Raw genomic sequence first — 18,494 nt, 5'->3', positions numbered from 1 at the left:
TAAGCCAAGCTAAATTCGGCAAATATTGTTTAAATAGTTTTCTTAAATATTTTGGTTTTTCGTTCACTAATTTTATTTATTTTTTTTAGACTTTTTGACAGAGTTTCTAGTGGGTTTATTCTGAGTGTTCAAATCTTGACTCTAAGTCGTATTCATGTTTCTGTTTAGAGAATAGACACATATTTTACGTTTTAACAGGAATACACTTTATGTAGTGTAGAAACAATAAAAATCAAATTTGAGTTAATATTCCAAATTTTTTCAAGTTTGGGATGAGGGAGGAGGTTCAGACCATTTAAAGCCGGCCTTATGTATTGATCTGTATTAAAAAAAAAGTAGGAATAACTTGAATTTCTTTAAGGTTGTAACTTTGTGGTACAGAGCTCCAGAGGTGCTTTTGGGGGCTCAACGATACTCTTGCCCAGTTGATATGTGGAGTATTGGCTGCATTATGGCAGAAATGGTTACTAAAAGACCGCTTTTCCAAGGAGACTCAGAAATCGACCAACTCTATAGAATATTTAGGTAAGATTAGACAAAGTTTTCTTTTCAAAATTACTTCCACTAGCTAACATTTTTGAGCTTGAATTTAACTTCTGAGCGATTAATCCAATAAAATAATTCGAGGAAATCTATAAAAAAGGAAGTCTATCAAGATCAGTGAAATAGTTATGATCAATTCAAACGAACTACATGGTAACTTAAAGTATGTGCTCCATCTGAATCAAGTGGTTTTACTACAATCCTTTAACTCTCAAAATTGCTAAAAAAAAAAGGACAACACACTAATATCAGTGGATTCATTAGTTAAAAGATCTATCAAGTCACCGGTTCAAAATTATGATGTTACTTAATATTTTTCTAGGAAAAATTCTAAACTTGCTTAAAAAATAGGGAAATTGTCCTTTTACTCAACTAATTTTCAATCTAAAAAACATGTCCACCAAATTTCAAAAATGTAATTCGGCAGATGGATAGAATTGAATATCAGCTATGGATTGATATCAAAATTGCCTTTTGTTTTTGATATGTAGGAACCTGAAGAGAGAAGAGAAATAATATTCTAAAAATTAGGCAAGGAACATTCAAAAAGGAAGTTCCTTGGCCAATGTCAGAAGTATTAAAAGCATTTCATAAACGGATAAAATACAAAATATAAAGTAGTTGGTGAAAGATAAAAAATCGAACTAATGATAAAGCGCATGTAGAGCTAACGAGGGATAACAATTTCAATTAAAGCTGAATAATTTAAAAGGTAGTGAAACGTTAATATTGAATGTGCTGCCACAATGCTTAGTCATATGTTAGCCGTTGTTTGCTTCTTTTTTTTAATAAACATCTTCTCTTCACAGTGGCTTTAATTTTCAATATTTTCAAACAGATAAAACAAGATTTAAAACCTTTAAACGGTACCTGCTCTAGTATCTACTTTAAATGCTATCGTTTAATTGAAATATTTCTTTTACTGTACTTTTTTTACGTTTCGTGCTATTGTACTTCTAAAATATCAATTTTACCTGTACTTTATGCCATATGTCATACCGCAGAGAGGACGCCTTATTTAAAAAAACACGTTTATTAGCCTATTTTTATAACACTCCCCCCACCAAAAAAGAAAATATCAATCCTGTAGAGTGATGATCTAGGACAAAATGCAAGGCTAGTGCGAAACAGTATTGATAAGGAAGGGTTTTTCAGCGCTTTAACAGGAGTTATAGCGCTAAATTGCTATTCAGTAATTTTTTTAGTAAAAGTATTTTTTTGTTTGTTAGTTCACAAGAAAGTCTTTCACACTGATCCGAAAGTTGTTTTTGTGTGTGTGGGGGAGGGTGGGAGGGGGTAAAAAATACTAAAAAAAACATTGTAGTTTGTTGTTTGCTGCTCTCTTTTTTTCTATTATGATTTTTTTATGTTTGTGTTCTAATATATACGAAAGCAAGAGAAATGATTAAGCTTTCCTCATCTCTTGTAATATATTGTTCCATTTATCAATATTTCACCGCTCTTTTCATTTATTATCCGTTAATGTATCCATTATCATCATATTATCCAAAAGTGAAGGTTTCCGGTAGAATATACATTTAGATGCTTGTCTTCGCACTTTTTTAACAAGCTACAACTCAGGTTTTCTTATTGGATTTCACACAAATGAGTAGGATTCAACAATAGGTCATGTCATTGTCTTATATATTTCAGTTAAGCTTTACATATTAAGTTTCCTGAATATCTTTTGATGTATAGCAAACACAGAATGTACAAAAGTCTACTTCAGAGGTTCAAAGTTCAAGTCTACTTCAAAGTTCAAGTTCAAAGTTCAAGTCTACTTCAAAGTTCTACTTCAAATAAAGTCTAAAACTTCAGAGGGTCAGAGCTTATTGAAAAAGTACAAAGACGAGTATTTAACACTTTTCCTTTATTTGAAACCATATGAGCAATGTTATTAACAGGATTTTGTTCGGGGAGAGGGATGTCTATAAAAAGGAATGCATCCAAAATTTGTTTATATGCCATTTTTACGGTTTTACGAGTCGGACAAAAATTTGGGGAGGATACCCTCCCTCTCCTGGATACGGCCTCGCTGATGAGTGAAGGTTAAGTAGCCCAAGTCTACCATCTCTGCAATTTAGAAGGGATGCATTAGATCTGGTTAAAAAATCTCGAATGGTTAATGGAGTCAATAATTTATCTTGTGATTTCTTTCAGTTGAGCCATAGTTTGCCCAAGCGGGAGAACTCGTTAAAATTGTAAGAGACCCAGATTTAAGGAAAGCTGAACAGGATACTTTCGTAAATCGCTCCATTTAATCAGAAAATATTTTTCTATATTATAACCCAAAAGGTTTGATTGGAACTTCTTTACGGAAGGAAGTATGCAACCATACCGACTATGTTCTTAGTACGGCATATTGTTTCCATGTTAATTGTGAAGTAGACCTATATGTTTTGTTTTTGTAACTTGAAATAAGCCTGTTGCGAAAACTCGTGTCACATTTTAAATGAGTCTTTTTTTTGCTTATTTTCAAAAAATATTTCCGAAAATATACATTTTATATGTTTCTGAAAATTGAACAGTTTTTGTATATAGATGTGTGTTAAGATATAGAGCAAAACTTAATTAAGTATTAACTTTGATTCATTTGAATTAAAAAAATTAGATTATTGGCATAGTTTTGAAACTAATGGGGAAGTTCGGAAAAGTATATATTCTTTGTTTCTTTGTTTCTTTTGTAGATTTTTCTTTATTCTTTCGCAAAGTATTGCCAACACCAACAGATGAGATTTGGCCAGGTGAAAGTATATCTTCTGTATGTTAAAATATATGAATATATAGACCAGAAGTCAATTAAGAATTAATTTTAAATCATTTGACAATATAAAGTAGAATTAATGGAATAGGTTAATTATTAATGAAAAAGTTAGGTAAAAATAAATGGAAAATGTGTTTTTTTTTACCTTTTGTAGATATTTCTTTGTTCCTGTAGAATATAACGAAGAGATGAGATTGAACTCGGTGAAATTTATTGATTGATGCATACGAAGTTTATGAATGTATAGAGCAGCAGCTAATTAAGTGCTGATTTAAAAAATATATAAATGATTTATAAATATATAAATGAAATAAAATAAATGAAGTATAATAATAAATAAATATAATAAATAAATATATATTTATATAAATATATAATAAATAAATATAATAATAAATAAAGGAAATAAAATAAATGAAATGAAATGAAATATAAATGATATAAAAAAAATATATAAATGAAATATATGATTTTAAAAATATATATAAGAGCAGTTTGTAAATTAAAGGAATACGTTGGAAACAGATGTATAGAAATATGTTTCTTTTTTCCATTCTATCGTATTACGAACACAAGCAGATTAGAATTATCCAGTTGAAAATATATTGTTTGCAGGTAAAACTATGAATATGTTGAGCATAACTTAATTAAATACTAATCAAGTCCAGGCGATACAAAAAAATATGGAAGTAGTTTGGTGAAATAATGGAAAACTGGGAAAAAAGCATATAGAAAATGTTTTGTCGTTCTTTTCGCAGAGTATTACGGACACCAACAGATGAGATTTGGCCAGGTGTAACAGAACTGCCAGATTACAAGAAAACATTTCCAAATTGGACTACAGATAGTCTGGCGCAAACCATGAAAATGTTGGATCAAAGTGGACTAGATCTTTTAAGGGTAATCGTTTTTTTTTCTAATATTTTAGATCGAAATCCAGTTCATTTTAATCTCAAATTAATAGATCTTAAATAACAAGTATGTCTCTGTGTCTCCCCTTTGGGGTAGATCCAGAGGGTATTTTATGGACACGTGCCCCCTCCCTCCCAAGTGTCGAAAGATTTACTAATTATAGGGGCAAATTCTTTACAGTACCCCTCTCCCCCCCGCTCCTCAACCTTAGTTCTTGCTCCAAATCCGAGAAATGGATGGAAGTTGCCTTTGTGAAGACACCACTTAGTTTTTTTGTTTTCTTGTATGTAGTTTTATTTCTATTGATCATCTGTTTGTATATTATCTATTCTTCGAATGTCTTCACCCTTGGAATAACAATTGATTTCGGACATATGAAGCTTTACTATCAAGCCCAGAACACTTCAGTATGAGCTGATCAGGTTTTGGGTGATCATTGTGTCTTGTTGCCATCATGATCCGTGTGTTTTGTTGTGGAAACGCCGTTTGAGCAGTAATTTTTCTCGAAAATTTTTTGTAGTTTTATTTTCGTCTTACTGTTATTTGTAAATTATTCGGTTACTAATCAAACTTAAATCAGGAAATTATACCTTTGATTAGAACACTCCCCCACAGTCTTCAGGGCAAGGGTTATAAGTTATGCCCTGGGAGCATATAAGTTTTTATTGAAATCTTTGTCGTAGAAACTTGAAAAAAGGGCTCATTCGATTGGAAATTGAAATTGCCCTTTTTAATAGTCGAAAGTGAGTGGAGAGTAATTAACCCCCCTCTCGCGCCCACCATTTTCCCAAACACATTCAATCAAAGTTTAGAGATAGCCGTTTTGTTCAACGTAGTTGAAAGTTCTGGAAATTATGTATTTAAGGATGACAAACCCCCCTGAGCTCCCAGGGCAAAGGTTGTAATTATGCCCTAGGGGCGGTTCCATTGTAACTGAACCACCGTGTAACTGAACCCCAAGCAACTGAACCACTGCAACTGAACCACCGTTCAATTGAACCACCGTGCAACTGAACGCCCGTGCAACTGAACCCTCGTGCTACTGAACCCCCTTTAGCTGAACCCTCGTGCAACTCAACCCCATTTAGATAAACACCCGTATAACTTAACCACCATATAACTGAACCCCCGTGCAAGTGAACCACCGTACAACTGAACCACCCTACTTACATTGGGTAAAACACAAGTTAGAATCTTTACATGTTCAACCTTGTTGGAATTACTTGCTTTTTTAAGTCTTTATATTAATTACTGTCAAGATGATTTATAAAAAGGCTCTGTTTTGTTGTCACAAAAACAAAGAAAATCGGACGTTATAAACTCTTAAATCCAGATTTATTTCTCTTTTTTATGTCTGTTAATGGGGGTTCCCTTCATCCTGTCACTTTCTACGGGTCTATGCGTTTACCCCCTCCCTCGCGTGAAATTTTCCCTCCTACACCCACGGAAACCCCATCACCTGGAAAATACCCCCCTGGCGGAAATTATGGTTTTCAAAATTAAAAAATCTTTTTTGAGTTGTGTTATTTTTTAGTTTAATTGAGAAGTTCTAAGGGAAGTGGGAAAGAGGAATTTATGTGTAAATCTTGCCCCCCCCCCTTCCGTGCAAATACTTTCTTCTCATGAAAGATTCTCCAGAAAACCCCCACACAAAAAATTTCCGTATGTTTCCCAATGACAAAGACTATTTGTAAGCAATAGGCAAATAAAAAAAAACTTAAAAAGGAACTGAAACTTCTGCAATGGGGTTATCTGATTGTTTTGTAGCTTGGAAGAGAGGGAGATACCTCAAAGGGTGCATTTTGATGCCAAAACATCTCAGCTCTCATTGAGCCTTCAAATAAATACAGAACTAGCTCTAAGGGGGAGACGACAGGAGGATGGAGGTAGAAATTGTTTGATAATCCCCAGGCATTTCTAGTCTTTTTTTATAAGCCTAAAATGATTGGAGACTAAGCAACCGCAAGAGGTATTTTTTTTAGGGGGGGGGATTTTCCACGGGTAGGTATTTTTTGGGAGGGGGGGGGGTATTTTCCGTGAGGTGTTATTTTCTGCGGGGTATTTTCCTTAAGGGATATTTTTTTTTGGGGGGGGGAGGGGGGGGATAAACGGCGGCTCTCACCGTCTACATACTGTAATTTTTTTTAACACTGCTTGTTTTGTTGTTTTCATTTTGTGGTATTTTCTACGCTCGTAGTTGTTTATCGTTTGGTTTGAAAAAGGTTAATTACCTGCTTCGGTGGAGCCGACACAAAAGCTACTTTCTCTTTGTGTTTGGAAACTTTTGGTTTGATTTTTTTCTTGCGTAGATGAATCAGGCCTCTCCTGAACGATGAGTAATAAAAATCTGTGCTAAAAATATCGGAACTTTGAGAATTTAGATAAAAAAAAAATCACTTTTTGTTGCCTTTTTTTTAAATTATTTAAAAAGATTCTTTCGAAAAACAATTGTTCAAATAAAAATGAAGAGCCATATTAAACCAAAGACTAGCATAAAAAAATTCCTATAATAATTCAAACCCAAAATGATAAGAAATTACAACAAAAAAAGCATCCCTTCAATAAGAACCATATATGCCCCCAGGGCATAACTTACAACCCTTGCCCTGAGGGCTGTGGGGGAGTGTCCTCCTCAAAAACATAATTTCTATCTGGAAATCAACTACGTTGAACAAAATGGCTATCTCAAAATTTTGATTGGATGTGTTTGTTGAACTGGTGGGCGTGGAAGGGATGTTAGTTGCCTTCCAATCACTTTTGACCCTTAAAAAGGGCACTAGAACTCTCGATTTCCAATCGAATAAGCCCCCCTTTGAAGTTTCTACGACGACCCCTTCCATATGGTCTTTATTATAGGCAACGGTATAGCGTGGCCTCTGATATATAGGATATCGCAGTACATGCCAATTAGCTGGAACCCACGCAAGAAGTGAAGTTTGGTTAATGCTAATGAAATAAAACAAAATAGGATGAAAATATAATAGTTTAGAAACAAATTTCGGCTATATATTTGCACATTAGGCGTGGGGGGTAAAGCATAGCACATATTAAATACACAAACTAACATAGGTATCTCTTTCCCCCTAAACCCCAGAAAACAAAAGTTTAAATATTGTAAATGCAGTGACAAACCACGGTCTGCAATCCTATTCTCTATTAAAAGAAACCCGTTTGACTAGTTTCTGAAATATCTTCCCTATATAATGTATCCCGTGGGTTTCAGCTAATTGACAAGTACCGACATCGCTTATATGCCCTTTCGAAAACCTGCTTGTAGATAATATTTTTATTTAATTAAAACATCCTCTAAACGTTCCTAAAAGTTTCACTTTAATACTCTTGGCGTTATTAGTTACAGTAATCGCAGTAGTATTATTAGTAGCATATACATGGAGCCTTCTGGCTAGTTCGAAGTCCCCCACCCACAACTTATCCTGAAAGGTCTAACTTCTTAATGGAAGCCGTTCTTGAGATATTGCTTTGTAACCCTATTGAGTATGTGTATAATCATAGTCAATTTGATTCTGTTCAGTATCTACCAAAATATTCCTTGACAGCTTCACCTTTATACCCTTAGCTTGCGCATTAGCAGTAGTAGAATTAGTAGCAGTATGCACAGAGCACCTTTTATTTTCTTCAACACACCAAACTGTCCCTAGGATATTGCTGATGCGCCCTTTGGCAACGTGTATACAGATGGCGTGATGTGATTCAGTTTACCTTCCACCCTCAATATTCCCTGAAAATTCCACCTTCACACCGTTCATTACCGTTAGGTACAGCTGTAATGGTATTCCCAGTAATAGTATTACTACTAGTATTAATAGTAATAGCACTAGTAGCAGCAGTAGTATTAACATACTGCCTTTTGGTCAGCTGAAGATTCCTCTCATCAAGTTCTAGAAGTTTCAACTTGATAAAATTAGCTGTTGCTATCCCATTACCGATACATCCTTTTGATAACCTATATGTTCATGTAGTTGCTTAATTTTCATCTTAATACTTTTAGCTTACAAGCGGTTGCAATAGTATTAGCAGTAGTAGTAAATGTAATTAAAATAGTAATAGCATTAGCAGTAGCGTGCACTGGGTCGGATTTAAAGCTTTGACGCTTCAGAACCAAGCGTTTTTGCCGCTCCGTTTTTGCAAGATTTTCAGGGTTATTCCCAAAAATTCGGGGCTCATGGAAACAATTAACAGAGCACAAATGATGAGCGAAAAGTGATGAAAGAGAGCGGTAATACCGAACTCTCAACTACCATTCTTGGGAGACATCTGACAGTTTATAAGTAACCATGGAATTCCTGTGTTGTTTTAAAGTCACTTTTCTGTGGATAGGCAGCGTGGCGGCAGAGTGCACCTGGCAATGATAAATCATATCAGTCCAGTTTTTGTCAGGAACAAACTACTCAGTGATAATTTATTGCTCCCTCTGGCATTATGCACTCCTAGGTTCGGAGCCTAGGGATCTAGTGGTAAATCCAGGCCTGAGCGTGCACATATTTCCTTTTGGTGAATTGACTTTCCCTTTAAGCACTCTCTGAAAGTTCCAACTTAATACACAAATCCCTTTTTGAGATACGTCATTTTGAAAATCACATGCACATAGTGTCTTTTGATTTAGTTCAAGTTCCACCTCAAATACCCCATTCTGTCAAATTTTCAACTTGATATGCGTAGCCTTAATAGTGCTAGTTTAATAGTAGCAGAGGTCGTAGTAGGAGCAGTAGTAGTAATAATAGTGTTGAATTGGTAGTAGTAGCAGCAGTATTAATAGCAGTAGTAGTAGGTAGATGCCCCAGAAGTTTCATCTTGATACGCTAAGCTGTTCCAAAAAAAATTGCTGATACACTTTGAAGGAGGCTCATTCGGTTGGAAATTGAAAGTTCCAGTTCAATTTTGAAGAATCCAAGGTAATCAGAGGACAATCAGCCTTTCCCTCTTAACCGACACCCCCCCCCCCAAATACATCCGATCAAAATAAAAATAAACGTTTTGTTCAAAATAGTCTGAAGGTCAAATAACCATGCCTTTGGGGTTAACAACCCCACCAGCAGCATATGGGGCAAGGGCTGTAAGTTAAGCTAGTTGCTCAGTGCTAACACATAAGGTTTTTGAAGAGAATTTTTGTTTGTTAACTTTGGGGGGGGAGGGCTCATTCGATTGGAAATCAAAATTTCCAGTGCCTTTTTTCAGAGTTAAAAGTGATCGGACGGCTTCTACTTTACCCTATTTTTTCCCCAAATACATCCGATCTAAATTTTGAGACGGCCATTTTATTTAAAACAGTTCAAAGGTTAAATAACTCTACCATAGTTAAATAACTATGGTTCATAACCCTCAGCCTCTGGTGCAAGGGCTGTAAGTTATACAAGTTGCCTATTGTTAACATACAAGTTTTTTTTTTATCAAGAAAAGAGGGCATGTTTGATCCTATAAATAAAAAAAAAGCTTGGAGCATAAGATGAAACCTTAGGGAAATGTCAAGAAGAATGCCAAACACAATCAAAAAGCAATTATTTCTTTATTGGCTGTGAAAAGGAAATACCAGGAAAATTTACAATGGCTGATGGTATCAGCCGTCACATTGTTTGGAAAATATTTTGGAACATTTTCAACTAAATCAAGAGGTACAATGTGCATCCAGTTTTAAAAGACTTTGTATCTGGAATGTGTCGAGAACAGCTGAAGGTATAAACCTGAGGATATGAAGTTAAAACTTTCAGGGCAAGTTGAAGGAATGTTGAAAAAAAAGGCTGGAGTGCAACCAGTCCCTCTCCCATGTCCTTTTTAATTTCAATCTCCTCAAGGACATCTGATCAAAATTTGTTATCTAGATTCACAAAGGTCAAACATTTTCAATACATATTTTTATTACTTAACGCCCGAAAGTTCTGATTCATCTGAAAAACAGAGTAATAAATCAGCTTTAATGGCTTGTTACGTCGGGTCTTCTTTTTCTTTTACAGAAATAAAACAAAGCTTTTTTGTGAATACTTTTGACAGGCGTTTATATCATGAATTTAAGAAACAACAATTTCAACAAGGTTGAACATGTAAAAATCCTAGCTTGTGTTTTACCCAATGATGTTGCCTAATATTTTTAGAGAACTGAAAATCTGAGTTCACTGGTTCAGTTGCGCGATGGTTCAGTTACACGAGGGTTCAGTTGCATGGTGGTTCAGTTGCACGATGGTTCAGTTACACGGTGGATCAGTTACACGGTGGGTCAGTTGCACGGTGGTTCAGTTGCACGATGGTTCAGTTGCACGGTGGTTGAGTTGCACGGGGATTCAGTTAAATAGGGGTTGAGTTGCACGGGGGTTTATTTAAATGAGGTTGAGTTGCCTGGTGGTTCAGTTACACGAGGGTTCAGTTGCACGGTGGTTCGGTTATACGAGGGTTCAGTTGCACGGTAGTTCAGTTACAGGGGTTGAGTTGCTTGGGGTTCAGTTACACGGTGGTTCAGTTACAGGCACACCCCTAGAGGCATATAAGGTTTTTATAGAGTTGTCATAAAAACCTCAAAAGGGGCTCATTTAATTGGAAATTGAGAGGGCTAGTGCCCTTTTTAATAGTTGAAAGTGATTGGAGGGTAACTAACCCCCCTCTCACGCCCATCTTTCCCCCAAAAATATCCAATAAAAATTTTCAGATAGCCATTTTATTCAACGTTGCAGAAAGTTCTGGAAATTAGGTCTTTGAGGATGACAACCCCCCCCCCCCAGCCCTCAGGGCCAGGGGTGTAACTTTTGGCCGGGGGGCCTATAAAGTTTTTTTTTAAAGTGTTGTCGTAGAAACTTCAAAAGGGCTCAATTGATTGGAAATTGAAAGGGCTAGTGCCTTTTTTAATAGTTGAAAGTGATTGGAGAGCGACTAACGCCTCTCCCACGCCCACCATTTTCCCAGACATATCCAATAAAAATTTTGAGATAGCCATTTTGTTTAACGTAGTTGATAGTTCTGGAAATTAGGCCTTAGAGGATGACAACCACCCTAACAGCCCTTAGGGTAAGGGTTATAATTTACGCCCTGGGGGCATATGAGGTTTTTATAGAAAGCGTTGTCGTAAAAACTCAAAAAGGGCTCATTTGATTGGAAATCAAAAGAGCTATTGCCCTTTTTGATAGTCGAAAGTGATTGGAAGGCTTGACATTTTTATAGTAAAGATCGATATAATGTATTATTTTTTGTTGTTGTTGTTGTTTAGACCAGGGCACTTCGTATCGAAGTTGTCGTAGGAACTTCGAAAAGGGCTCATTCGATTGAAAATGGCCTTCCCGATCAAAACCCCTATGCCTTCTTAAGGCTAGAACATAATTTGCACTTTACTGAAAAAAATACAAACGAATATGCATGGTCAGTTTAATATACATATACTGATATTTAGTAATCAAAATGTTAATATTATTTGATTTATTAAAATTATAAAAGTGAAAACATTTCTATTTGTTTCAGTAAAGTGCAAATTATGTTCTGGCCTTGGGAAGGCATAGGGGTTTTGCGCCCAACTTATGTTAATTTCTGCTCATTTTGAGTTTGACTCGTTTATTTATTGTAATTTCTGTTCGTTTTGGGTTTCATTTATTTAGCGATGCTGATTAGTGGTAGTTTCACGCTTGGAAGATTTTGATTTTATTTTTGTTCATTTTTTGTTTAGTGGAGTTCTTTACTTTTCTTGGAAAACTTATTCTGTGGAAAGTTTTTTTTAATTAATATACATATAATAACAGCTGATTTCAAACAGCTACGTTTTGATATTTTTAAGCAATGCTTATTCCTAGTTTTATCCTGTTAAACCTATATCACTGGAATATCCACTGATCAGGTTTTAGTAGTAAATCGTGCCTTTGCGATCCGAGTGTTTTATTTTGAAAACGATGTTTGAGTTATAATTTCTTCTTGAAGATTGCTTTATTTCTGTTTCCATCCAGCTCCTATTTGTATATTTTTGATTTTGATTCGAATGTAATTTTCTTTTGGAGTAACAACTTATTTAAGAGATTTAGCCTCAAACTTAAGTAATCTACTTACTCCTAGTTTTATTCTGTCTAACCCAGATAATTATTTTCCCTTGGATAATAGTTGATTTCTGACTCTGACCTAATGTACTTAATTAATCTACTTTTTTCTAGTGCTCTATTGTTAAACCTAATTCAGTATCAGCTCATCAGGCTTTGAATAAGAAATGTGGGTTGTCACCCTTACGATTGGTATTTTTCTTTGTGGATACATCGTTTGAGTTATAACGTTTGAGTAATATTTTTACTCTTGGTCGTATTTTTATTTCAATCTACAACACGTATACTAATTATTATGCCTCAAATCGATAGATCTTTTTGCTGATTTAAGACAGTAAGTTTCAATGCAGTTAAGTAATCGTTTTATCGAGCTAACATAATACTTGAAAAAGCTCACATGAATATTTTTGAATCGGGGGACGTGAACATCTGCTTCTGAAGTGAAATTTGCCTCCTGTCAAAACTTAGATCTATTGACTTAGTTCCAAAAACAACACTTAATTAAAGCTCCAAAACCCAGAACATAGCTCCATTTGACTCTTATTAAAAATAGATTATTAAAAATAGAGTTTAAAGTAGTTTCACTATTAACTAACATAATATAATCTACTTAGCGTAAATATACGTGGTAATCAAGAAGGTACCAACCAATCAGAACCACTTTCACATTTGATATGGACCCTTAGTAAACTAGTGTGATAGACAAGATTAGCCAATTTGAAATCAGGATTGTCATTTAATATCACGTTCAAGTCATACCACAAATTCTTAATTGCTGTCGTGAAGTTCATCAAATTCCAATTACAGTTCTATTGGGCTCTCCAAACCAAGGGACTGCCTATAGACATACAAGTAATTGAAGCATTAATTAATATAGTCATTTCCCACTGAATTTACTGTCTCATTTGAGAAAATTAATTTGTTTACCGTCTTTTCGTAATTTCAGGTGGTAGTAATATTTTAATATGATACGTCTGTAGAGCATAAACCGTGTTCCTATTAAATTAGCCCATAATTAGTAACTATGAATATGGATAATCTACAATTATAACACTACCAGGATATTCAGCTCAAGCTTCAATTGTAAGTGCATTCATATGTTGATTAAGTATTTAAGAAATCAGTCTATTATAACCTCTAGTTCACGCATGAACAATAGACACTTGCCAAGGTAATTTAGTTGCCGTTTGTTAATATTAATTAATATTGTTTGATGAATTAATTAAAAACAATTTGATTAAAAAACATTAACTAATTAATGTTTGTTAATGTTGTTTTGTTAATATTAGCTGCTTTGTCACTCAATTTAATAGTGTTGAAAAAGTTCTTTAATTTTGCAAATCTTATATTTGCAAATTTTATATTTTGCAAATATAAAATTTTCTGGCAATTTCACTAAACATCAACCATGACAACTGCTTATTTAATAGAAAAGCTAATCTCATTTGAAGATATTGATTAATTTACAAATCCTGTGTAAATGTATATGTAACAAAATTACTCTCTGATGCAATAGGTGAATATTGCCTATCACTGCAGCTCTAATCAGTGTAAATCCAGCCTAAGTCTTTCATTTTTTCTTCATTGAACTTTTTTTTTCTAGCAAACCTTGGTCTATGATCCAGCTTATCGTATCAGTGCTAAAGGGGCCTTGGCACATTCCTGGTTTGACGACCTGGATAAAGCCGTTCTTCCTGCTGACGGAATAGAGTAGAAAAAAAGAGTCATGCAAATTTAAAGCTGCAGATCCTGTTTATTCTATATACCATGCGAAGTGTCATTCTTGTACAGTTTCTTTTTTGTAACGCATAGAAGCTTCTTAGATTCCAAGCTGGGTGCCATTTCTTCTCTTTTTTTTTTTACTTGATTAAAGCCTTACTGGTAAAATAGTAATTATAAGGAAAATGTGTACTACCGTATTAGTTTAAAAATGTGCATTTTAGGAAAACCTATTTTGGGTCAAATTATTGATGACAAAAACACATATCTAATATTTTTGACGTGTACCCAAGTAAATCACAATAGACGTTTTAAATATCAAGGGGATATGGCTGTAAGGTTTTGGCAAGCAATCTTGAAGTATTAATGTTTTTAAATTTCAAAGATCATTTTAAAAAGGGAAGAAAAAAACCGTGTCTCAGCTCTATAACCTGCAACTTTATAGCCAAAACATGTAGCGAAAAAAAAATAACTTCTACACTTCCAAGATTTTTACTCTTCAACGTTATGCTTTTAGTGCAATTTTAAAAGATCAATTATAAAGACAAAATGCAAAACAAATCAATCAATTTATATAAGGAAAACAGAGAAAACATTTCAAAGATTTAAATATCCACAAAGGCTCTTAGGCTTGTGAGAGTGGGAGACTAAACGTTACAATAAATAATGTAACTAAAATTAAACAGAAGGACAAGAAAAACTGGAGGGGGAGGCGAAAAAAAACAAACAACAAAACAACGCTCTATAACCTGCAACTTTATAGCCAAAACACGTAGCGAAAAACAAATAACTTCTACACTTCCAAAATTTTTATTCTTCAACGTTATGCTTTTAGTACAATTTTAAAAGATCAATTATAAAGACAAAATGCAAAACAAATCAATCAATCAATCAATTTATATAAGGAAAACAGAGAAAACATTTCAAAGATTTAAATATCCACAAAGGCTCTTAGGCTTGTGAGAGTGGGAGACTAAACGTTACAATAAATAATGTAACGAAAATTAAACAGAAGGACAAGAAAAAACGGGAGGGGGAGGCGAAAACAAACAAACAACAAAACAACGCTCTATAACCTGCAACTTTATAGCCAAAACATGTAGCGAAAAACAAATAACTTCTACACTTCCAAAATATATGCAAAACAAATCAATCAATCAATCAATTTATATAAGGAAAACAGAGAAAACATTTCAAAGATTTAAATATCCACAAAGGCTCTTAGGCTTGTGAGAGTGGGAGACTAAACGTTACAATAAATAATGTAACTAAAATTAAACAGAAGTACAAGAAAAAACGGGAGGGGGAGGCGAAAAAAAACAACAAAACAAAACAACGCCATAAATGATTATATAAAAAAATTATCATTCGTTGAGATACAGTAGCAAAAACAATTAATTAAGGAGATGGTAAAGAGAATATAATGGACTGAAAAAAAAATGAAACTACAACTACAAAAAATACCGTACCAATCAAAATAAGTGGATTAAACAAATTGAAAAGGAAAGATAGAGGGGGGGGGGGGGAAGAGAAGGAAGGTGAGAAATAACTGTCTAGGCATAGGAGTTGGTCAGTTAGCTCTTTTTTAAATTGTCCATAAGAGTGACATAACCGAATTTTAATATGTAGGGGATATCTTTAAAACTGGATTAAAACCTGATCTTATGGTTTTAGTTTTATGAATGAAAATATCCTTGTCATCCCTGAGAGAAAAAAAAAACACAAGATTTCTTTCGTAGTTCAGAATTTAAAAGATGTAATTGTTTGAAGAAGTTAGGGAGGAGTCCATGAAAATACTCTAAATTAAATGAGAGGAAAGAAAGATGGAGGGGGAGGCGAAAAAAAAACAAACAACAAAACAACGCTCTATAACCTGCAACTTTATAGCCAAAACATGTAGCGAAAAACAAATAACTTCTACACTTCCAAAATTTTTACTCTTCGACGTTATGCTTTTAGTACAATTTTAAAAGATCAATTATAAAGACAAAATGCAAAACAAATCAGTCAATCAATCAATTTATATAAGGAAAACAGAGAAAAAATTTCAAAGATTTAAATATCCACAAAGGCTCTTAGGCTTGTGAGAGTGGGAGACTAAACGTTACAATAAATAATGTAACTAAAATTAAACAGAAGGACAAGAAAAAACGGGAGGGGGAGGCGAAAAAAAACAAACAACAAAACAACTTTCTATAACCTGCAACTTTATAGCCAAAACATGTAGCGAAAAACAAATAACTTCTACACACAAAATGCAAAACAAATCAATCAATCAATCAATTTATATAAGGAAAACAGAGAAAACATTTCAAAGATTTAAATATCCACAAAGGCTCTTAGGCTTGTGAGAGTGGGAGACTAAACGTTACAATAAATAATGTAACTAAAATTAAACAGAAGGACAAGAAAAAACGGGAGGGGGAGGCGAAAAAAAACAACAAAACAAAACAACGCCATAAATGATTATATAAAAAAATTATCATTCGTTGAGATACAGTAGCAAAAACAATTAATTAAGGAGATGGTAAAGAGAATATAATGGACTGAAAAAAAAAATGAAACTACAACTACAAAAAATACCGTACCAATCAAAATAAGTGGATTAAACAAATTGAAAAGGAAAGATAGAGGGGGGGGGGGGAAGAGAAGGACGGTGAGAAATAACTGTCTAGGCATAGGAGTTGGTCAGTTAGCTCTTTTTTAAATTGTCCATAAGAGTGACATAACCGAATTTTAATATGTAGGGGATATCTTTAAAACTGGATTAAAACCTGATCTTATGGTTTTAGTTTTATGAATGAAAATATCCTTGTCATCCCTGAGAGAAAAAAAAAACACAAGATTTCTTTCGTAGTTCAGAATTTAAAAGATGTAATTGTTTGAAGAAGTTAGGGAGGAGTCCATGAAAATACTCTAAATTAAATGAGAGGAAAGAAAGATGTATGTGGATTGAGCACTCAATAAACTAATGCTGAACTGGCCTGTCACCTCATACTAATTTAATTGATCGCTTATATATTTTGAAAAGAGGGAGCTCTGAAAAGAAGAGAATGTTGATAGCCATATTGTTGGACAGTAATATATATAAGGCTGAATGAAGAGGGAAAAATGATCTTTATTATTGAACCAGAGAAACAATTACGAAGCTTCTAAAGAACTCCTAGGCTTCTGGAGAGCTTAGGTTTGACAAGAGCACAGTGATGTCTAAAAGAAAGATTTTCGTCCAATAAAATACCCAGGAATTGAACATGTCCTTCAGCGGGACGAGTTATATCACCATGAGTGGTAGAAATAGTTTGAACCAAAGGACAAGAAGTACCTGATCTGGAAAAAATAAGTAAATTAGATTTAGGGCAAGGTGATTTGCATCCAACCAAGCAAAGATTCTGTCTAGGACAAAACACATTTTCCTGATAAGATAAGATTTCTTATTTTCTGAACACCCAAGTGTACCATCATCTGCAAACGCGAATAGCAATGGGTCTTGAGCTGCCTCACTAGGTGGGAAAAAATTGTGATCACAAATACTACTGCAACTTCTTTTAGTTTGTTCAGATGCAGCAATGAAAGGATCATTGATGAATATAAGGAATAAAACACATCCTAGGATAGACCTTTGAGGGACTTCAAAATCAACACGAAGTTCATCTTGAAGCGTAGGGTCAGTACCGATAGACCTTTCAGATGAATAAGTTTCAAACCAATGATAGCTGTTTCCTGGTATCCCTCTGTGCTCCATCTTTGAGAGTAGGAAAGTGTGATGTGCTGTCAAACAGTTTTTTGGCATTGAGGAAATTGTAGCTGGAATTCTACCTTCATTAAGTGCCTTTTGAATGAACTTCAGCGAGGCCATGCAAGCATGTTTTGTTGATTGTTTAGGGCGAAAACCGAACGGATTGTAATGGAAGAATTTTTTTTAATCAATAAACGACAGAAGTCTAGAGTACATATGTTACAGTGAATGTCTGAAATTTGTGAATGTTGACATTCAGCGGCGAATGTCTGAAATACTTTTTTTCCTTGGATTTAGTCAGGGTTGCCAGTCAACTTTTTCACTTTTATGCAAGGTTTGTTGGTGACAGGTTAGATTAGGTTTTTAGCCCATTCCTGAGATTTATAACCTACTAATTTAACGTAACTTTAACTTTTACCATCAAAGTTTGCATAAACCGAAAAAGCTGATTCGCAAATCTAATTAAATCCAAGCAGAGAAAAAGGAATTTCGGACACTCACCGATGAATGTCGATATTAACCAGATTTCAGACATTCACAGTAGCACATACATTTTTCAAAAATTTTACTAAAGGCTGGTTAAAGAGAAATTGGTCAATAATTAGAAGGATCATCTCTAGAACCGCCCTTATTGAGAACAACTAATCTGGCATATTTTAGGGCACTAGGAAACATTACATTCTAAAATGAAGTTCACAAGAATTTCTAAAATGAAATTCACAAGAATTATAGGAAGAGATAAAATCGAGGGTACTATAAACTTTGAAGCCTTAGCAGGAATTTGGTCAGGTCAACAAGA

The 18,494-nt window shown here is 34.3% G+C and overlaps 1 protein-coding gene across 1 annotated transcript in view; it reads left to right on the top strand.

The window, feature by feature from the left end:
- Positions 1-14,151, top strand: part of Cdk1 (Cyclin-dependent kinase 1) — a 42,459-nt gene extending 28,308 nt beyond the window's left edge. Inside the window, exons 5-7 of the mRNA XM_089089015.1 lie at positions 362-525; positions 4,066-4,207; positions 13,844-14,151. Coding sequence (XP_088945141.1) covers positions 362-525; positions 4,066-4,207; positions 13,844-13,954 — 417 coding nt within the window. The 3' untranslated portion in view covers positions 13,955-14,151. The remainder of the gene's footprint in view (positions 1-361; positions 526-4,065; positions 4,208-13,843) is intronic.
- The last annotated feature ends 4,343 nt before the right edge of the window (positions 14,152-18,494 follow it).

This window comes from Artemia sp. Qi Xiang Cuo, chromosome 5 (genome assembly GCF_049724085.1).
Source record: "Artemia sp. Qi Xiang Cuo chromosome 5, ASM4972408v1, whole genome shotgun sequence".
NCBI classification, from domain to species: Eukaryota; Metazoa; Arthropoda; class Branchiopoda; order Anostraca; family Artemiidae; genus Artemia; species Artemia sp. Qi Xiang Cuo.
This window is presented reverse-complemented; position numbering and strand designations above follow the sequence as displayed.